General features: G+C 35.7%; 1 protein-coding gene across 1 annotated transcript; it reads left to right on the top strand.

The window, feature by feature from the left end:
- The first annotated feature begins 13458 nt into the window (after positions 1 to 13458).
- Positions 13459 to 16150, top strand: LOC124820099 (cytochrome P450 81E8-like). The gene is made up of 3 exons (XM_047291730.2): positions 13459 to 14252; positions 14371 to 14737; positions 15339 to 16150. The coding sequence occupies exons 1-3, from the start codon at positions 13735 to 13737 to the stop codon at positions 15945 to 15947; spliced, it is 1494 nt and encodes a 497-aa protein (XP_047147686.1). The 5' UTR covers positions 13459 to 13734; the 3' UTR covers positions 15948 to 16150.
- Positions 16151 to 23956: the final 7806 nt, after the last annotated feature.

Consider the following 23956-nt stretch of genomic DNA (forward strand, 5'->3'; position numbering starts at 1 on the left):
TTGCAATTGCAGAGGAGATCAATACTTTATTTTATTTTATTTTATTTTCCAACTTTGCCCTTACTAAAAAAGGTCTTTTCACTTTCTATACTTTATTTTTTAATTCAAAAATTAAAAAAATACAATTCAGTCACATTTTTAATGCTACGTAATAAAAAACTACACTGTCAACATATCCTCCTTAACGGCGTCATCTCAATTTGACGGAAAGCCTTTATTTGATCCAATTTTACAAAAATAAGGACCCAATTGAGACGCCGAAAAAGAAGGGAACCTATTTGAGATTCTGAACGAAAATAGAGACTTAAGGAGACATTAAACCTAAGATAAACTACTTAATGCTTAAAATTATAATGTTTTTCTTTGTCACTTAATAATTAATAAATTTAAAGGAAATCTTAAAAATAGTTTCTATCTTTGATATTCATCTTTTTTAAATAAGTATCTACGTGTACTAAAATATATATAGACTAAACTATAATTTGATTTACTTAAATTAAAGTATATTTTAGTAATAATATATAAGAATTATTTTAAAAATATGATGAAAGTAAGTTACTTCTTGTTGAAATTCACGTGTAAGTTTAAGTTTCATGTAGAAATAAAAAAGATGAGTAATATATAAAGTTGAATAACCATAAGAGTTTGGATTATACGTGATATTAATTTTTTACATAGATTTAACTGATATTTCATTGTTATTGTGATTTTTTGGAAAACTCATTAAAATAAAATTAGTGTTCATCGTGATAATCAATTCATACGAGTATGGTACAAACAATGTCTTGTTAAGATAAATGATAAATGAAAAATGAAAAATGAAAAAATTTCAAATAAACAATGTCTCGTTAAGATAAATGATATATATATCATTCATCATGCTTTATGTTTGTTTTATTTTACTAGTAAGTTAATAACTAATTCAACGTTATCATATATATACTTCAGGGTCAAAATATATATATCATTCTTTTTATTATTTATAAATTTCCCATACTTTGATTAATATATAATAAAAGTATTAAATAAAATTTAATGTGTTTTGCATGGTTTATTAACCTACTAGTAAAATAAAACAAACATAAAGCATAATCACGGGGTAATATAACATACATGGCCGACAAGAACATTAAGAAGTTATTCACACTCACATATGTCAATCATTGCACCATATTTTTAAGATTCAAATTTAATGAAAAAGCAAGCGTGAACTAAAAATATTAAATAATAAAACTTTTAAAAAGAATTTGTCCAATGCCAAAAGAACTGCATAATATGCATCTGATCTCACAGATAGGACAGAGACATTTTACCCATCACTAATAAAAGAATATTAACTTCATTCCTTTACGAAAACAATGGTGCCATTCATACAAATTTTTAAAAATTTACAAATTTAAGTAAATAATCTTTGAATGCACCATTTCAAAATAAAAAAGGTTGTTTCTAAACACGAATTTCACTTACACGTTAAAATTGATCTTCAAACACGTTTTTAAAACGTCTTTTTAAATAGGCTTAATACCCTATTTTGTCTTCAGTTTCGCTACGTCCTCACTTAATAAAATTTGCATCAATGAAATTCCTCCCGTTAAATCCGTACAAACGGCGTTAATTATTTTTCTCTTTCTTCTACTTCCTCAATTAACGGACTAATTTACAAGTACATTTTTAATTTTTGGAAAATCTCAGTTGTGTTCTTTTTAATGGTTATTTTTAATTTTCTTAAGTTTGGTTTTCGGTTTTAGAAGCACATTTTATCGTTTTTTTTAATAAATCAACATTTTTTTGTTTTTTAATCAATTTATTTGTTTTGTATTTATTTTAAAATGTAATTTATAATTTGAAAATAGTGTTGTTGATTGAATGTATTTTGGAAAATAAAAATTATGAAATTTTAGATGAAGATAATTGCCAATGTTAAATAACCATAACGAAGAACAAAAAAAATTAATAAAGTGGAAATTAGTTTTTTTTTTATCAATAACACTTCACATTTAAGAAAGAGAAAAAAAATTATTTTGTGTCACTAGTTACTTTACTAATTTATCTCCTATGTTTTAGTTAACGTGGTTAAGTTCGTGTATGAATTTCTATTTGTAGATTATCATAAGCGTTGTTATTATCTTCATCTTCTTTAATTTTAAAATTGGACAACACTATGAGTTTATAACAATCCATGGACAATACCAAATTGTATATTGAGCATCGTGTCATTGTAGTCACAAATATTTGATGTGATAGAAAAAAAAATTGGTTTAGATATAAACATATTTTAGGTGTAAGGAATTTGTTGGTATGAGAATTACGTGGGCACGTTGAAATGATGATCCTCATATTCGAACATTGGAGAAAATTGAAATGTATATTGACCTGTTGCTGAGGTAAAAAAATGTTTATTGATCAACTTGTTGATAAAAAAAAGTTGTGATTGAGGTTATTACGTCTCCTACAATGTATTGTACTGTTAGAAAAATAAATATGAATTGAGAGTGAATAAAAAATTATTAATGTATTTGAATATCAACTTAATCATATTGATACTAATTGTTGATGTGATATGCATAAGATAGTGTGTGGAATGTATTATTGCATGTATGCTGTGGTGTTATAGAAATTGTAATTTTTTTGAATTTACTTTTTTTTAATTAATTTGGTGATTCTGATAATTTTTTACTATTATTATTTTTATGATATTGTGATTAATTTTATTTGTTTATTCTTTCATTTATTCAAGTTGTATATTGTTAGCTTTTGATTTTTTTTCTTATCGAGCTTGTATAAGAATGGTTAACTACAACGGTAAAACAATAGTCATAGAGTATGATGTAGTTTCTATCAAAGTACTTTCTTCAAAAAGGAAAAAAAGCTAGTGTAAAATATTATATGTAGATGTCATAAATACGTAACAATTAAGAAGGTTGCATTAAATATCTTTAAAAAAAAAATACAAAATGATAGTTGACATGCAAAATTGTCACAATAAAGTGGTAGATGTAGCTGAGAGATCTTACATTAGAGATATATATATGGTGGTTAACGAAAAAAAACAATAAAAGTTTAACCGAATCACATGAGAAAAATATGTGCATCTTCGTAAAAAAAGTGACAAAATTTGCAAATAAGTAAACCCTAAACAAGCCTTTGTGCGAAAAAAGAAGTAGAATTTCTGGTGTGCCGAGCTTATATTGTATATGAGTCGGTCTTGTTAACACGTTTGTCATGTCGACCTTGTCTCCTACTCAATTTATTGAAGTTGTCTCTTGTTGAGCTTGTTAAGTTTGTCTTATACCAAGTTTGTATCCACATTTCCCTTGCCGAGGTTGTCTCATGTTGAACTTGCTACTTGTTTCCTATACTTGAATGTATGTGACTCTCTTCTATTGAACTTGTTGCTTGTCCAATCAAAAGTATTTCATGGGTCCACAATTTTGCTTCATGAGGTTAGTATGCTTCTTGTAACATCCCAAAAACTATACTTAGGGGTCCTCACATTTATAATAAAAAATAGAACAATTTACAAGTAGAATAAAGTTAACTTACAGTTATCCCAAAATAACCATAAATTAAAACTTTACAGAAAACGGTACAAGTACACATTAAAAGAAACTACTGATCGGTCATAACAAAAGGGTTTCGATCGAACGATCTTATTCTACTAGAAACCATCCTCTTCTGCCAGCTCCTGCTCCGGAATACCTTCTGCATTCTCTACTCACACCCACAGGGTGATCATTGCAAGGACAAAACGACCGAACGAACAACATGACAAGACAGGAAAATAAGGGTAAGCTAGTGTAATTTAATTGACTATATTAACATATAATTCAGATACCCACCTAACACAATCATACATATACAAAAATCATAAAAACATGTTGTAACCGACCACTTTACACTGATTGTCCGGACTAGTATGAATATGAGCTATGGTCGTTCGTGCACTCGTGGGTGGTAACCTGGAAAACCATCAATATTACCACAGCATGGAAAAACCCTTGAGCTTGCCACACGAGGTTAACCCATTATACCTCACCTTAGGTCAAGGTAATACATATCGCCCAAGCTAGGGTCTCCTGCTGTTCTCACCACATGCATCACCATTGTCTACTTGAGACTTAGTGACCATTAGAATTTCAAGATGAACGCCAATACTAAGCTTTCCCTATTCATACTTTTACCACAATACAACCAATCACTAAGACATTCCTCCTTGAAATTCTCTTTTAGATCCATAATATAATTTTCACATCATACTTTCTCATCCCATCACAATTATCCTATCATAACTTGATACCATCACACTTTCACATTACAGTAGAATTATGATCATTCCTCATCCATCACATCTTTAACTAATTTCAAACCAAACATTAAATCAACATCACCATGGAGCATAACTGACTTGGAAAATATCAACAATTATTATAAACAAAACTTGACAGTAGAACACCTTCAATCTGCGAATCTGACCGTACGGGATATGGTTTCCCTAAGATGAACCTGACCGAATGGGATATTGTTTCCCTATGGTGATCATGACCGAACGGTCATGTAAAGAGTGAAACCCAAGCATGAGTTGAACGCTATTAGTTTGATCTGAGTACTATTGAATTAGACCGAACACTTATTGATTAATGTCAACCACTAGTAGACCATACCAAACACTATTATCTTAGACTAATCACTATAGGTTTAGGCCGAACACTGAGAGCTTATACCGAACGTTATAACCAGGCTAAACACTTTAGATGAACCAAATACTTATTGTGAGACAAATCATTTTCTCATTATTCAAAGAATATAATCGAACGACATTTACTAGACAGAATCCAAAGAATTGACTGAATGCTATATAACATCTGTAATTGGACATAATCAAATACTAAAGCTTATAACAAAAAATCTAAGAACTTAGATTGAACAGTACGAGCTTAGACCGAACACCCTGATTTTCAATTTCAATTACATAATTTGCAAATATGAAGAAACCGAGTGCTTAGTGAATTCACCGAGCACTACTAAGACCGAGTGTTGGCATCTAGCCGAGCACTACCAAGATTGAGTGTTGGCATCTAGCCGAGCACTACCAAGACAATTCAAGACCGAGCGGTCAATAACAGTTATAGCCTATGACAAACCGAACATCATTTACGAACGAAAGCTATGACTAGACCGAAGTCTACAATAAATTGAAAATCACACTGAACCGAACGTTCATTATCTGAGGATCCACATTAGCAGAATTCAGTTAAGACCGAATACTAGAGAGAAGTCGAACGGTCAATTAAAGACCTTCAGCAAACTACAAAATTCTGCAGAATAACTGCAGAAATAGGATCAATACCAAACCTTACCAATTTCACTCAACCACTGAATTAGAACCAAACAGAAACACAATCATCATAAACGTATCTGTCAACACCCAATTTCGTCCGGATTGGCTAATAGATTTATTTTTTCTTAGCATGAAGAGTGACTAAAAAAAAAAAAAAAAAAAAAAAAGCGTTCGTCCTCTCCTGTCCGTCGTTCGTCCTCCACCATGCTCTTCTCATCTCCATATCTCGTGACGTTCGGCATTTCTTTAGCTACAGGCGTTCCTGCGTTTTGCCGCTCGTTCTCAACCGTTCGACCGTTCGTTTTCGTTGACGTTCGTCAATTCTCAACTTCAACCGCTCGGTCATCCACTAGCAACCGAGCCATACCACTACTCCTAGTGCAAACGTTCGTCTAGCCTGCCGGACCGTCCGTCCTCTACACTGAGAAACCGTTCGTCCTTAACCGTGCATGTATCTCTCCATATCTCAATTACGTTCGGCAACCCTCAGCATTGACCGTTCGGTCATGTTGTGTTAGTGAACGTTCGGTCATGTTATGTGTTAGTGAACGTTCGGTTATGTTTTATGTTAGTGAACTTTCGGTCACTTTATGTCAACGTTCGGTCATGTAATGTGTTAGTGAGCGTTCGGTTTATATTGTTTAATGAGCGTTCGGTCTTCACTCGAACGCTCAGTCCTTCATTTGAACGCTCGGTCTCAATGTCGGTTGTCTTTAGCGTTCGTTCTCTTGCTTCATTTCGTCCAGTGTTCGGTTTTAAGCGTTCGGCCAGGAAACAAATAGCGTTCGGCAAAGAGTGTGGTGAGGTGTTCGTCCTAATCATTCCTCCTACCGCTCGTCCATCACTTTCCTTCCTACCGCTCGTCCATCACTTCCCCTTTCTACCGTTCGCCCAGCTAATTTCTGTCTTCTACCGCTCGTCCTGACCCTCCCTTCCATTCTTCTACCGCTCGTCCTAATCATTCCTGTCTTTCTGCCGCTCGTCCTAATCACTTCGCCTCTTCTACCGCTCGTCCATCCCTGACCATAAGCGTCCGTCCTGCACCTTGCGCGTGCGTTTTCTACGCTTTCAAACGTTCGTCGTCTGTCCTACGTGACCGTTCGTCCTATATTAACGTTCGTCCTATTGGGGAGCGAGCGTCAATAGGTAGCTTTTGGTTTTGATGATGTATATTCTCATAAAGCAATCTCGAGCGTCCGGTCTTGTGGGATTGGTGATTGTGGGCGTTCGTGCTTTAATTTGTAAATCTTAAGCGTTCGGTCCTTGTAGTAGTGATTTTGAGCGTTCGGTTTTGGCGTTTGGAATACTCGGGTAACTCTTAAGCGTTCGCGTTCGACCTGGATGAACTTTTACCTTGTGAACGTTCGATCTGGACGTTCGTTCATTTTATGTGCACGGTCGTCCGTTTCCCGTATGGACCGAGCGTCCAAAAGCAGTGGTGGTTGCGTTTTTTAATTTGGCCTGAGCATTACACCAGGGATCCCCACCTTGACCACTAACGAGAATTTGCAGTATGGGTTTCTGCAAGAGAATATTTTTGGCAGGCTTTCACTTTTGGATTTTAATTTGGATAAAGGTAGATGTTTGGCTGGAAGCAGACACGATTGGAAGCATGGGGAGCAACACGCTGGCAGCAGCATGGGCAGCTCCATATTCACGGCCTGGCTGGAAGGGAAGCGTACCAACGCGGCAGAGCAATTGTCGGAGACACATGATGAAGCAAACACGCGTCCAAAGTGAAAGCTAGCTCATAGTACGGGTTTCTGCAGAAGAGGGGAATCATTTTTTGACACATTCGCTTTTGGGTTTGTCTCCCACGAGCACCCATCCGGAGGCTTCTCTGATTTTTTTTTTCTTTCTCATCCTTACACCTTACGGCCAACATCAATCTTCAATCAATACCTCCACACAAAAAAGTTCTCAATTCCTTCAGTACACTAAAAGCAACAGAACCCACCACTTTTTTTGATTCTATCTTCCATTCACTCTCAGACTCTTCTCTATTCACTCAACAAAATCACACCCTCCAAAACCAGGGCAGAAACGATCATCTTGATCATTATACTGGCCTTCATCTCCAACAATATCACAGGACCATCATCATTCATACACAGCGAATATACTCTCCAACCCCTCTGCTCCTCCCATCCGTAACCATCCCAACCATTTCCTCTTCACAACTCACTCACTACCTCCACTACATTTTCCCGTCACCATCCTTATTCTCTCGAACATCATCATCTTCATCACATCATCTTCATCTTACTCTTCATTCATCATTCATCTGGAACACCTGGTGACCACGGCTACGGGGGGCACTGGCTCCCCCGCGACACCCTTCCAGCCATCTTTTCCTTCCACTACCACTTTTCACAGACCAGGGAACCAAGCTTTCAAACCTCCCTTCATCTCCAACGCTCACGGCTACTAGGAACACCCATCACCTCCAACATCCATCTCTTCATCCCTACGTCCACTGCTACTAGTAACTGCCCATCCTCTATATTCACTCACTACCATAGCCATCTTGACACGGCCAAACACCCACGGCCACTGGAGGACCATCATCATTCACACAACCAACATGATGACCATCATCTAGAACACACTTTCTACACCTTATACTCGGCCACTACCAACACCGCACGGCCACCATCTATCCTCACCCAGTCGTCATCTTCATCCATACTCACCCACTGTCATAGCCACCCTTCAGCATCCACCCGTAATCGTGAAGATTGAACCGAACCTCCATCACCATCAGCTTCGCGTAACCACACCTCACACCATCACCCATAAACTAACCACAACACAACCAAATAACCCAACCCATTCCCAAATCACCATCAACAGCGGAGAGGGGGGCAAGATCTGACGCTGCGGCCAGCGGCGGCCTTGGAAACGCCTGTGAACTGCCGGCGACATTAGAGATCAGGCAGAGAGCTCTTCGCGGCAGCCGGCTTGGCAGAGGCGGCCTCACGCACGCGAGGAAAAGAGAAAAAAGGGGAGCGTGGGACTCCGGTGGTGAGCGGCGGTGGTCAGCGTACCGGCGGTGGCTTTGACTGCAGCTGGCGGAAGCCGGTGTTGGCTGAGGCAGTGGCGTTGCGTGACTGGGTGGAGGGACCTCCGTTGGCTGCCTTGGAAGAGAGACTCTAGGTTTTGCGCTTGAATGAGAAGGTGAGAATCCTGTTCTGAGAAAGAGAAATGGACCTGGGGCCCGGCGTGGGCTGCTTCTTTCTTCCTGCCACCTGCATTCCATTCCCACCCCCATTTCGTTTGGGCTTAAGCCCACTCTTTTTATAAGAAAAAAGGAAAATTGAATCTGGGCAAACATTTCGGGATGCACTCCAAATTTCATGTTTACACCCCTAGCAGATCCAAAGTTGAAGAAGAAGAGTTTTGGGCTCAAACCAAAGAGTTTCATTTCTTTCCACACCTCTGGTTTTTATCTCTACACTTTTATGCTTATTGGTTGCTTTGTTTTATGCTCTTTAATGTTTTTTTCGCTTTTACTTGATTGTTTTCTTTTCATATTATTGTATGTGACTATGTATGCATCTTATGTTTTGCCCGGTTTGTTCATAAAAAAATCTAATAAATATAAAAAAAATTAAAATTAAAAGACAAAACAAAAAGGAAAATACAAAATAAAAATAAAAATTAAAAATTACAAAAATATGTTTTAAAGGGGTTAGGCACATGTGTGATCGCACGCATCGTCCTTGTGCTAAAACCTGTTCTTCTTCTTTTCTCAAATAATAATAAAATATGTTTAAAGGGTTTAGGCACATGTGTGATCGCACGCATCGTCCTTGTGCTAAAAACCTTTTCTCTTTCTTAATTAAAATTACAATAAAATATGTTTAAAGGGTTTAGGCACATGTGTGATCGCACGCATCGTCCTTGTGCTAAAAACCTTTTCTCTTTCTTAATTAAAATTACAAAAAAATATGTTTTAAAGGTTTAGGCACATGTGTGATCGCACGCATCGTCCTTGTGCTAAAAACCTTTTCTCTTTCTTAATTAAAATTACAAAAAAATATGTTTTAAAGGTTTAGGCACATGTGTGATCGCACGCATCGTCCTTGTGCTAAAAACATTTTCTCTTTCTTTATAATAAAATTACAAAAATATGTTTTAAAGGTTTAGGCACATGTGTGATCGCACGCATCGTCCTTGTGCTAAAAACCTTTTCTCTTTCCTAAATACAAAAAATTCAAAAAATATAAAATCTTCAAAGACTAAAAAAAAACATCCATACTTTCAAACAACAAATAGTCTTGCTACCCAGAACTACGTAACCCTTGATTCTCCATCGAAAGTGGAGATACGTAGGAGCAAGGCTAGCCCTTGTCAGGTTCACTTTCCCAAAAATCCAAATTTATCCATAATCATTTTCCAAACAAAATTTTCTAAACAATTTTCAAACAAATTTTCAAGCAGTTTTCTAAAAGAACTACGTAACCCTGATTTCTCATTTTGAATGAGAATACGTAGGAGCAAGGTCAATCCTTGTCGGGCCCAAAAAAAATAAAAAAATATGTTTTGTTTATTTAGAATTCTATTTTAGGGGATAGTTAAACATTTTGAAAACCACATCATATTCGTGCATTTAGTTAAAGGTACTGCCTTAGGGCAGGCGTTGTGGGGTGCTAACACCTTCCCCACGCGTAACCGACTCCCGAACCCAGAATCTGGTTTTCGCGGACTGTGCTTTATCGTTTTATGGTTTTCCCGTAGTTTTCCATAATAAACTATGGTGGCGACTCCAAATCTCTTTTCCAAAATCCCGATTTCTTTTTGGATCGTCGTTCCGTCGCGATTCCGGTTGCGACAGTATCATCAATATTTCATACCAACAACATCAAATATCAAGTCATTCAATTTCATACACATGCATAATCATTAAACCAAGTTATCATCAATATTTCATACCAACAACATCGAATATCAAATCATTCAATTTCATACACATGCATAATCATTAAACCAAGTAATTAAATTAGCTAGCTTCCCTTACCTCGAAACCCAGAAAATGCTAATCTTTCACAATACTGAATATATCCCAAGTAACTCCTACGGCTTCCTACAAGATTTTGATTGGTGCAGAAGAACCCACCATGGAATCAAAGTTGGAAAAATAGTTTCAGAGAAGAGCTTGATGAACACATGCAAGACCAAACAGTACTTTGCATGTAACAAGAATGCATGAATGAACGAGATTGGATTTACCACTTCAAAACCACAACTTGATCGGTCTAAATGGAAGTTCTTGATGCCAGGAGAGCTCAAACGTTGTCTGAATGTTGATCGGAGGAAGAAAAAAGTAAGATTTTGTAGAGAAAAGAAGGAAATTGTAGAGAGAAGGAGGAGAAAAGGTAGAGACTTCAGTTTTAGAGAGAAAAAGTGGTGTCACGAAATGACAAGAGGATTTTAAAAATTAATTTAAGTACTACCACCGAAGTCACTTGTCCACTCCAGAAACACACACTTGCCTATTCCCTTCCACATGTCATTTTCGGGTGATGACATTTCTCCTGGCAAGTTCAGTTCTTGACTCTTGTCGAGCTTATATCTCTTTTGGTGAGCTTGTATCCACGACTAACATTTAAGTCAAAGTGAAGAACTTAACCGGACCATAAGCTATTATGTTGTTGGACTAACGAGATAGTGAAATCTCATTGAGAAAACCAAAAAGTCTCATTTATACTTTTTGTTGACCACATGTGTAAAATAAAGAACCACATGTTCAATCATTCAACAGGTCCCATTTTTGGGTGAGAATCTCAAATTGGTCATTCGGCGTCTCAATTAGGTCCTTATTTTGTGAAAATTGCAACAATTGGGCCCTTGCCGTTAAATTGGGCCCAACAGCATTAAGCTATGGTTGACATGGCACAATGGACTATCTTTTTAATTGACGTGACTTAATGATGTGGATTTGGATTGTTTTAAAATTAAAAGTTGGTAAAAACTGCAAGAAAAGTTGAAGGGAGATAAAGTAGTTGAGCTTGTTTTATAAATCCGTAATAAAAGGGGATAATTTCGTTCAACTTGTTGTTGTTCTTCGAAGGTGGATAACTTTGTTTGCTTGAAGATGGCCCACCCCTGTTCGTCTTTGTCATGCACTGGATGGCTCAACCACTTGGCATCAAGTAATTTAAGGTTGAACTCCTTATTGCAGGTATGGTTGTCTAGCATATTTCTCAAGTGCCATGTATTGATTGTCTTCATATAACCACAATATAACCTTAATGGGCATTTACCTTTTGCATCCACACACTTGAACCTCAATCTTTTCTTATCATTTTTAACAAACTTAATATTTCTTCCATTATCCAACGCATAACTTTTAATAGCGTCCAAAATGTCTTGCTTTTCAGCAAAATATGTCCCAACTTTCCACTTGAAGTCAACCATACTTTTTGGCATAAAATATGTTGCAAAAGTCCCATAACCCTTTACATCGTTAACTTCTTCATCATTAACACACCACCAACTTCTTCAACTCCATGCACGTCTTCCTCCATACCACCATCAACTTGTTGACCATCAACATGAACCCTCTCTTCAACTTGTCCTTCATCATTAGCAACACACTCACACAGACAAAGCAAAACAACTTTAAACATGGGGGGCCACAACATCACAATAAAAGACGAAACACAGTACAACCACGGGGGACCACCACCCAACATCGCAATCAAAAAAAGACAATATATGACCCCTATGATAAAACAAAATCAAAGATTTACTGACTCGACGACTCGAGATTCCACCGAAAGAAGGTCCCACGACTCGAACAACCACGTGATGGAGACTGAAGGCCCTCTATCAACGTCAACTACGATTAAACCCTAGATCCCCAAATTGATACCCCAATTTGTGAAATTGATTGAACTTTGCACAAATCCTACAATGTCAGAACCAACTTCTCCCAATCCTAATCCCCAATTTGATTAAATTCAATCCCAATCCCAATATTTCATTCTTACTCTCCATTTTTTTTGTTTTTTTAAAAAATTAAATATCCACGTTAGACTCAAGTGCCCCTACTAATGTCAGCCACGTCAATTAAAAAAATAGTCAACCGTGCCACATCAACCATAGTTTAACGCCGTTGGACCCAATTTAACGGCATGAGCCCAATAGTTTTAATTTTCACAAAATAAGAATCAAATTGAGACGACGAAAAAAAATGACCAATTTGAGATTTCCACCTAAAAATGGATGATTAGACCTTTTAAAAATAAAGTATCACGTTTTATCCTCTTTTAATTAAAGTTTTGACTTTTTTGTTAGTTTTTTTTTACTAACCTTAAAAGATTTGTTTTTGTGATGGTTTTAAATGAATTTTATATATGTATTGGTGGATTAAGAAGATGTGAGTTTATGATTATGACCAACCAAATACAAGTTCACTCATTAAAAATAGACATTTTGCAACACCATAAGACAAAGATGTTTCGTGAACCAAAGTGGGCCTAATCTTGCGAAGGATCAGGCTGAGTCAAAAAGTACTCAATATCATATTAAATATCCTTATCTACACAACATAATATCGTCGGGTACGAAAAGCTCCATACCAATACAAGATGGTATCTTAAAATGGACACCGCTTTATGTTAGCCAATCGTTGTTGGCAGGCTTTTTTGAACGATTGCCTTTACTAACATTCACTATCTCTCATATACAATCTAATTAATGAACCGCACCGATTAAAAAGGAAGTGGTCATGCTTACTAAAATTATGAAGAAGTGTACAACGTAACCTCTAATTGGTTCAGAGCTCTAAGGAATACATGTATTTGTAAAATTCAAAACAACACATTTAAAAAAATAATAAAACTGTTCAAAAATTTATATAAACGTGAATTTAAGTGTCGTATTAAATAAAAATAAGAATGTTAAATATTATAGGAAAAAAATCTCATAAATATATTATCGAGTGGTGTATGAATGGGTTTGTGAGTTTGGCTTATATTTAAATTTGTGAATTATTTCTTTTCAAACATCATCAGTAAGAAAGATCTGTCTTAATGACTGGGAGTCTCGATATAAAAGTCTTCTTGGTAAACCAAATACCCGTGACGAAACTCAAATTGAACAGGAGAAATAATGTTGAACTGAGTGCAAGTATTTTTCTGAGTTGTCTTGCGGTGGTGTTGTCAAGTAGTGCAAGAGAGTTTGAAGTTTCAGCTCTCGTAAAGCATGATGCTAACTGTTGTATGAAATCATCCATTACGTAAGCTATATTTCCCAGCCTAACTTTCCAGCGCGAACTCCCATGTGGATTTGTCTTCAAACCCTTCTCACATCCTTTATATAGACTAACGCAAACAAGAATCGGCCACACACCCTCTTAACTCAACACTATCAAGCCACCTTCAACAACCATGGTCACTCTTTTACACTTCTTTCTCACGTTCATGGTTCTTCTCTTCTCTTGGAACTTCTTCTTCAAAACAAGAAGGTTCTGGAACCTTCCTCCTGGGCCCTTCTCCTTCCCCATAATCGGAAACCTCCACCAGATGAGACAGCCGCTCCACCGCACCTTCCACGCCCTTTCTCAGAAACACGGCAAAGTCTTCTCTCTCTGGTTCGGTTCGCGCTTCGTCGTGATCGTTTCGTCGCTCGAGGCAGCGCAGGAATGCTTCACCAAAAACGACATCGTCTTGGCGAATCGGCCTCGCTTCCTCGCCGGCAAGTACATAGGATACAACAACACCACCGTGGCGGTGTCGCCCTACGGCGACCACTGGCGCAACCTCCGCCGCATCATGTCGCTCGAGGTTCTCTCAACGCACCGTTTGAACTGCTTCTTGGAAATCCGAAGGGACGAGATCATGAGGCTCGTGCGAAAGCTCGCTCACGACTCGCGCAACGGCTTCGCCAAAGTGGAACTCAAATCCAGGTAAATTTGGCTGTAGAATTAAGTTAGGTAGAAATTGTTGAAAGTGTAGTTAGCAAAGTTTTGATTATACTCCATAGTTTTTTTAATTTTGTATTATTGTTTGTATAATTTATTGAAGCTTTTCGGAAATGACTTTTAACACTATAATGAGGATGGTGTCTGGGAAGAGATATTACGGTGAAGATTGTGATGTGAGTGATGTGGAAGAAGCAAGGCAATTTCGAGGGATTATTAAAGAGTTGGTGGCTGTGGGAGGGGCAAATAATCCTGGAGACTTCTTGGCTTTGCTGAGGTGGTTTCGTTTTGATGATTTGGAGAAGAAGCTGAAGAGAATTAGTAAGAGAACCGATGCCTTTTTACAAGGACTCATCGATGAAAATCGTAACAGAAAACAAAGCGCCAATACTATGATTGATCATCTTTTAACACAACAACAATCACAACCCGAGTACTACACGGATGAGATCATCAAAGGACTTGCCCTGGTAATTACTATATCTACTTATATCATTTGGGGTTGTTTAAAACAGTTAAAAAAAGTAAAGTAAATGCCTAACTAGTGTATTCAATATTGCTTTGCTTATTGGCATCTGGATAAGTCAGTCTTTTCTAGCGTTCGTGAATAATTATGGTGATGTAGGCCCACGTGATTTGAGATTGGTTATGTGAATGGAATGATGCATGAAACAAAAATTGGAATGAAAAATAATACATGGAGCATTAAAGATGACAGTTGTGCATGTGGTCTTAACAGACTGAATGTTGACTCTTTTGTGAGCACGCATTGGTCCAGTGAACGGTTGTTCAACCATGTACTTAACTCCTTTCTCAAAATCTGTGAAATGAACTGTTAGAGAGTAAAAGATAATTTAAAAATTGTATTTTTCTTAAATGAAATTCAAAAACTAAACAAAACTACTTAACATTGTTGATTAATTTGAAATAAACTGAATTTGTTTATACTGAAGTTTTTGAAGAAATATAGAAGGGTATTATTTAAAGTGTTATTTTATTTTTTTTAGAAGTTGGAAATTGTGTATTTTAGTTTCATTATTTACTAGACTTTTTGTATTTGGTGCATTACAGGTTATAATAATGGCAGGAACAGACACATCAGCTGTAACTTTGGAATGGGCAATGAGTAATTTATTAAACCATCCAGAGATGCTAAAAAAGGCAAAAAGGGAATTAGACACTCATATAGGTCAGAACCGTCTAGTAGATGAAGTTGACATTCCTAAACTTCCTTATATTCAAAACATTGTTTATGAGACACTTCGTCTGCATCCTGCTGCTCCAATGTTGGTACCCCATTTCTCTTCCGAAGATTGCACCATTGGAGATTACAATCTTCCACAGAACACAATTTTGTTAGTGAATGCTTGGGCTATTCACAGAGATCCCAATTTGTGGAATGACCCAACACATTTTAAGCCTGAAAGGTTTGAAAATGAAAGTGAAGTTAACAAGTTGCTTCCTTTTGGGTTAGGGAGAAGGGCTTGTCCTGGATCAAACTTAGCTCAACGCACAGTGAGCTTAACTTTGGCTTTGTTGATTCAATGTTTTGAGTGGAAACGAAGCAGTGATGAAGAAATTGATCTGATTGAAGGAAAAGGAATCACTGTAGGAAGGAAGTTTCCCTTAGAAGCTATGTGCCAAGTGTGGCAATCATCAGCAATGAAGGATATTTTCTAGTTAAGAGCACTACAATGTAGAAATGTTCTTGATAAAGTTATGGAAATATGCATTATAAAAGAAATTAATAATACTTTGTTTAAAAACAAATCATAGGATCAAGTCTATCTTTAACTACACAAACTTTTTTGCTTATATATCCTTTTTGTTTTGAGTTATCTATTATATTACTTTAAGTTATATCGGAATGTATTAATACATCATATGCTGTGTTCATTTTTAAGTCATTTTAATGATATGCATAAAATATGACTAGAAGAATGTAAAGGTAAACAAATCAAACTAAACTGAGTAGAACATAAATATATAAATTAGACTTGACTATTATTCTTCACCAAAACAAAAAGTAGTGCATTTTATTCAAAATAAAAATTAAGTCGTACAGTTAAGTGGAAGAATTACAAAATGGCGGTGATTCTTCTCCTGTCATGTTTATTCTTTTGGCAAATAAAGTAGAAGCAAAAAGCTATATAGAAGTATGAAATGACAAAAATATTGCAAGTATTTTAAATGCTGTCCCATTCTGAACAATTCAAATTTAAATTATGGTTTATGTTTTTATTCTATTTTGTTTGTCAAAAAGATATCAGAAAAGCGAAATAATCTTGATCCGTGATCATACAGAGATTAAATAATAGTAAAATTTATGATACAAGAAAACACAATCATAGTTCGCTCAAAGATTTTGAGTTGTCATTACCTATCAAGAGATATTTAGAAAATAAAAATTATGTATTATTTTTTAAATATTTATAATATAATATTTTTTACAAGATTATGTTATATTTTCAAGATATTATAAAATATTTCTAAAATATTTATTATTAAAATTTTATGATATAATAATTGATTATCATTTTTGTCATATTTCTAATATGTTATAGTAATAATTTATTATTTAATATTTCTAAGATATTATTGATATAATATTTTCAAGATATAATATTTGGTTATTTTTAAGTAATAAAATTTGTTTAATATACTTGTTTATAGTTCAAGAAGTTATAAATACACGCAATCAAAGAAAATATAGGAATTTGCTAATAATTTTACTTTTATATATATTTATTTATTTTGTATCTTTTTTCAACTTAAAGCATTAGTCTCTTTCTAACTTGAATGTAAAAAAATCTATACAAATAAACTTTTCACTCGTGGTTATTCAAAACTTGGTGACACACTAGCAATCAGGTAAATCCATCTCAAAAACTACTCCACCAAATATGATAAGAACAAACACAAAAATTAAAAAGTGATTTGAATTCATGAACAAGAACAAATTGTAAATAAAAATAACTCAATTAAACCATTAACTCATTGTTTTAAGATTTTGGATAAAAAAATTGGATTCAGATATTATTGGTGTTTGTGTTTTCTAATAAACCTGCTGGATAGACCCAACAATTCCAACACATTTTGATATAAAAGTATTATTTGGTTGTTGTTCGATGGAGGTTGAGGTAAAGATGGGAGATGTTTTTGTATCACCACCCTATTTAGTTTTGTTCTGGTTTTGAAGTTAGCAGCATCTCTCTTTCATTAAATGATAAGTTCTAAGATTTAGTCACATTCTGTTATTTGAACCACATTATTCTATTATGTCTAGATTTCTTACAGGCTTTGTGCTTCTCTGATTAACTTTAAGCCTGATTTTCAATAACTTACGTCATGCCTTTTGATTTTTTGTTTAATGTTTTGGATACAGGAAAGGGACAAGACTTCTGAAGAAAGGACAGCGATTTGTATTGTTGATGATGTTGTAGAGCAGTGTCGTGAAGTTGCTGTCAAGTAAAAGCCCATTGTTCTTGTAGAGCTTTCTTTTTCAGTATGAACTGATAATTATGAAGGCATGTGTTTATCAGCTTTTTTTATATGCTAATTGAGTAGGTTGTATGATACACATCTGAATCTTGTAATGATGAGAATTCTGAAGTCAGACAGGTCAAGATGAGGCTATCTTTGGTGGTTAGCATTTTGAATACCACTTTTATGGTGTAAGCTTAGCTCTTTGATTGTTTGTTGCTATTCTCTCACATTCTCACAGGCTGCTTTATGGCCTTGGTGTTTGTGCAGAGTTAGGTGGATCTGTGTTCAAACAACTAGTTAGAGGTACTGCTTGATACATTAATAGACTAAGAAAAAGCTCTATTGCATTGAGTAATAAGTAATTGTTTTATTGCAGAGGCTTTTTCAAGGTTAAATGCTCTGATCATTTGGCCTAGACATGTATATAAGTTTCTTTTACTTCACTTCTACATTTTGCTTTGTTCTGAATAGAGTAAATAATTCAGTAGGTTACATAATTGATTTTTCTTTTATATTGTCTTTTAATAATTGTGGGATGTAGGTAAGTATTTGAGTTTAGAAACTACTAATTTAAATTTTGTAAGGACATGTTTCCAGTGGTGTTGTAGGCTTTATAGTTGAAAATGGATATATAATTTGTGTAGTAGCATGTTGATGAACCAAGATTTTCCTCACTTCACTTAGTTTAATGTGCTAGAATTAGTCGGGGAATTATGCTTAAACGTCCGGTATTTTCCTGTTTTTCCTAATTGTGCTTAATTTGATCGGAAATTCTTATTTTAACTAATTTGAATTATCTGAGCTTATTATTTTGCATTATTAATTACGGGAAAATTTTGGATAACTTTTTGGGACATTAGAAAGCTAAATGAGAAATGGAAATTGAGCCAATGCATCTTAGCCATTTTTATTTTCGCTGGCTGCCGCGTGAATGTTGTGTCAACTTGTGTGTCTTCGTTTGAGTTCAATTCTTATCCGTTTTCCATGCAGTTTTTTTTCATAGTTTCGTCTGGATGTCTATTTTAACATATAGTTTTTACTTTGTTCAAATTCATTCTGTGCTGTTCCCAGTATTTATTTTACTCTCATATGTCAGTCCAGTGATTACTGCTGTTTGTGTCAACTTGTGTGTCTTCGTTTGAGTTCAATTCTTATCCGTTTTCCATGCAATTTTTTTTCATAGTTTCGTCTAGATGTCTATTTTAACGTATAGTTTTTACTTTGTTCAAATTCGTTCTGTGCTGTTCCCAGTATTTATTTTACTCTCATATGTCAGTCCAGTGATTACTGTTTGAGTGATTTCTAATCTGTTTGCATTGTTTGCTTGCTGTTTAGTAATTGTGGTGGCTGGAATTGATCATTGGAAAGTGCTAAAACCTCCCAACACTCTTAAACAAGGAATACAACAGCTTGGCTTTATTGAATAGAAAAAAAAAAAAGAAAGCAGCCACATTCACGGTCCAGCAGAGGAAGTGGCTTTCATTTTTCCAGAACTTGGTTTATGCACCTTTGGAGCTTGATTCCAGCAAGCACCGTCCAGTGGAGAAGGTGGATCTGTTTTAGTGAAGTAAAGAAAGGAGGGGGTGCAGGAAGAAAAAAAGAAAGAAGCACTTTGGAGGTGGCATCTAGCAAAATGAAAGCACGCGGATTCGGATGTCCAGCAGCTTGGAAGTGGTGTGAGTATTGGAGAATGACAAAGAAGCCACGCTGGCAGCACATGACCGAGAGCAACACGGCCCACATTTTTTTTCCTAGCAAAGTGGAAGCATCCAGCAGCACGGAAGAAAAAGGAGGGCATCCATTCTTCATAGAAAGGCATCAGCCGCCACCTACAAAAAGGGCTGGATATATTTTTTTCATTGGAAGGTCACGCACATGGAGGGCTACGGTTGAGTGGTGATTTCCATTTTCTTGGCAGGAGAAACGGTGCAGCAGCTCACTCATTTTGTTTTATTTCATTGATTAACGTGTTTTCTTTTAATGCCATTCCCGCTGCAATGTGTTTTCATTTCTTATATTAGTTTGAATGTTGTTCTATTTTTCTTCTTCTGCTGGAATGTACTGCTAATTCATTAGCTCATCACTGCAAATTTACTAGCATGGACTTGTCCTTAGAATTCCAGTTGTTTACACAAGCTTGAAAGTTTCACGGCTGTCCAAAACAGAGAAAGAAGAATCATAGTACAGTTAATGGAGGTTTACGGTTGATGCACTCATCTTCTTTGCTGTAATGTTTAATTTTCAATTTAGCTTTCTTGTTCTTTGTTGTAATAATTTCATGCACAATTTAATTTCTAAGCAAAGTTTGGTTTCAAATTCTGTTTCTAAATTTCCAGATTTTACTGTCTCTTTTTACTGCTGCAATTTAATTTCTGTTGTAATTTAATTTCAGTTGTTGTTTTCTGCAATTTAATTTCTGCTCTTCTTTATTTTTGCATGTTGATCATTTACTATAATTTTATTTTCTGTATTTTACTGCAGTGATTTTGATTCTGTTTTTACTGTTTTCTAAATTTACTGTTTTCTGTATTTACTATTTTCTGTATTTTTGTTGTTTTTTACTGTTCCAGATTTATTTTCACTGTTTCATGTTACTGTATTTCCGTTTTTACTGTTTTAATTTCATTTACTGTACCAATTTCATTTTACTGTTTTAAATTTCGTTTTACTGTTTTGAATTTTATTTCAACGCTTTTAATTTTTACCACAACCAAAAAAAAAAAAAAAAAATCAATCACAACCCCCCCACTACGTGTTTGATCTGAGACTGAACCCAAATTGGTCCTTGAGAGACGACCTAGGAGTCACTTCCTAGTAACTGTACTGCATTCTTATATGCTCAACTTTTGTGGGAGGTGCGACCCTCTCATCAAAATGGCGCCGTTGCCGGGGACCAACGGTTCGGTCTTAGGTCTTTTTGTTGTGTCAGTGTGTGTTGTGTTTTGTCTTGTGTTGCGTGATGTGTTTTAGGATGTTTAGTTAGTCTTGTTTGGGTTTACTTCTTTTATCGATTTTTGTGTTTTTAGATTTTTATCACTTTTTGTATTTTGTGCATTTAGTTGTTGTTTCTGGAAGTTTCAAATTATGTAAATAATGGTTTTCTCCATGTTATGTTTCTATATGTTTGGTTTAATCTTTGTTTGAAGTGGAAGTCCAGGTTTGAGACAGGTTTTGCACTACAATAGAGGAGATGACAGATTCTCAAGACTGGATATATGATCTGATCCAGAGTCTTCCCAAATTCCATGGGTTGGCACATGAAGATCCATACAGGCACCTCAAGGAGTTTTGTTTGGTGTGTTTGTCGATGAGGCCTCCTGGTGTTTCAAAGGAGACAGTGTTGATGAAAGTGTTTCCAATGTCCCTTCAAGGTGCAGCAAGAGACTGGTTCATATACCAGTATCCTTTTGATAGTTGGCAGGAAACACAACAGAGATTCCTCAACAAGTTCTTTCCAGCAGCAAAGGTAAGCAACATTAGGAGGGAGATCACTACCATTGAGCAATTTCAAGAAGAAAGCCTGGCAGATTATTGGGAGAGGTTTAACAGGCTCTGCACAGCCTGTCCAAACCACCAAATTTCAGAGCATTTGCTCTTGATTTACTTTTATGAAGGGCTCCTGGACAATGAAAGGATATTAGTGGATGTAGCTGCTGGTGGATCTTTGATGGACAGAACTCCAACAGAGGCAAAGAAGTTGCTCTGCAAGCTGGCGGGTCAAAATCCAAGTGAGGTAGTAAAGGAAAAACCTGAGCAGGTTTATTGTAAACTTGAAATCCCTACTCATGTATCTGAGGTTCAAGTAAATTTTAATGCTTTTGAATTGGTAAAACTTGAACCATTTAAGCCTGTTCTGGATTCTGATATTGATACACATGTGCACACTCATGTTGTGGATTCATTATTCCCTGTAGAGCACATTGACATACCTGATGTTCACTATCCTTGCACTGATCTTGATTTAAATGATAGCCTTGAGGATGCAGCTGATGACTTGGAGATTGGTAAGAAAATTTTCAATGAGCAAAAACAGGTTTATTCTGAACTTGAGATTCCAAACACTTTACCTGATTTGCTTATGCATTCAAATGCCTGTGATTTGATGCAGACTGATTCTATAGGATTCATGACTGATACTGATACAGATTTGATTGATCATTCTAAAATTTTTGATTCAGTATCAGCCATTGAACCCATTGGTCTAAGGGTTGTTTTGAATGGACATGATTGCCGTGATGAAATTTTGAATGATAATAGCCTTGAACTGACCTTTGATTCTGTTGATGATGTATATATCAATATTGATTTTGAGGTGGAAACTGTGCAATCTGATAACTCTATAGAGTTAGGACTGAACTTTGATCTGACACAGTTCTCTGAGAACTTTGAATGTGATTGTGAATCTGGTTCTTGCCCGATTTGTATTGAAATTGATTATGTGTTACAGACAGATTCTAAGCGTATAACAGATGCTATTAATTGTGAGTTTGATGACCATGCTGCAGAATTAAATGAGAATACAGGTGCTGACATTAAGGAAATCGTGATTAATGAAGGAGAGTGTACTGCTACTTCTTTGATTGAGCCAGGGATCTCCATTCAGATGTCACACACTGAACAACTGCCAGTGGAAGGAAAGCTACTGATGGAACAGTTTGCTGGGAGAAGAAAGAAGAAACATCTCGTTTTGGATGATATGACAGTACTGATGAAGTTGGTCCTCCTCAAAACTCGTTTGCTGAATCTAATGGTGGAAGACATCTCCCTGAAAGTCCAAAATTGGCAGCTTCCACCATAACTCAGGGGAGTTTTCCTTTTCTCTTCTCCCCCTTTCCCTACTTTTATTGCACTTGTCCATGATCTGTTGACTGTTTTGATTTCCGATCTTATGCTTATGACACATTGAGGACACTGTGTAGTTTAAGTGTGGTCTATTGGGGGAGATTCTGATTTTTCTTTGTTAGTTTTTGTTTTCTTGGTTAAATTTTTTTTTTTTTTTTTTTTTTCTTTTCTAGGTTATTTTTGTCATGTCTTGTGTACAGTTTTACATGTTTCTCTTGATTTCTAGACTTTGTTTGGGTTGTAGATTTATCATTTCCTTCACTTGATTGATACTTATATGTTTGAAATCCTTGCTTTTCTCTACTTGGAAGATGATTATGATTTTTGAGAGTTGAATTGATTGTGACAGAATTACCCTGTGTGAGATTTGAGCCACTTTATGTTCTTTCTTGTGTGTGATATGCCTCTTGATTGCTTGCGCATATGCCTTGGCTTGACTCTTGTTGATAACTCTTGATTGATATGCATGTTTGGAAGTGATAAAGGCAATTTTGTTCTTGAGCCTCTCTAGCCAAATAAGCTTACCTTGTTTTGATCCTTTGATAAACCCTTTTGAGCCTATACTTTCCCCCATTTCTTTGTTTTGAAGCTCATACACTAGCCCTAAGTGAAAAACCATGATTACCTTAACCTTAGGGAATTTTGGAGCTTTGGAAGTGTTTTGGGAACAAGTGTGGTCTCCTTAGGGATTCTGATGAGTTGGCTAGTTGGTTCCTCTTCTTGTTCTTTTGTTTTTGTAAATCTTGTCTTTTACAGTTTTGTTTTGAAAAGAGAAAAAAGAAAAGAGACAGGATGAAAAAAAAAGTGAGAAAGATGAAAAAGAAAAATGAAGAAAAAAAAAATTGTGAATAATTGTGAATAATGAAGTCAAGAAGAGGATGAAATTAGAGATTGTGGGTGTGTTTGAATGTGTTTACACTTGTTCCCCATTGCTCCTCTGTTCCTTATGGTTTGTAGCTTCTTATCCAGATATATCCTGCCTTGTCCTTGGCGCCATTACAACCATGAACAGACCTTTTGATTTGAACATGCATATGTTTCTGAGTGTTGATATTAGAGGCTTGCCAAGTCTGTTGTTGTTTGCTTTCTTGAGTGCATTGAGTGACATTGATTTATCCCAAACACTTGAGAGAAACACTGATAGTGCATCTGTGAGGTTTTGTTACTTTTGATTCACCTCTTGAGCTGATTAATCATTTTGCCATGTCTTGAATTGCTTGGATGATTTCATGAGTATCTGCTTTCTCTGATTCATTCTGTGTTGGAATTGTCTACTTCTTTTCTCTGTCCAGATTTCTTGAGGACGGTGTAAATTTTGTTTGTTTCCTTGTGAGTCTTTATTTTATATGTGTCGACGTTGT

The sequence above is a fragment of the Vigna umbellata genome, chromosome 4, assembly GCF_029865625.1.
Source record: "Vigna umbellata cultivar VRB3 chromosome 4, Vumbellata_1.0, whole genome shotgun sequence".
In the NCBI taxonomy this organism is placed as follows: domain Eukaryota; kingdom Viridiplantae; phylum Streptophyta; class Magnoliopsida; order Fabales; family Fabaceae; genus Vigna; species Vigna umbellata.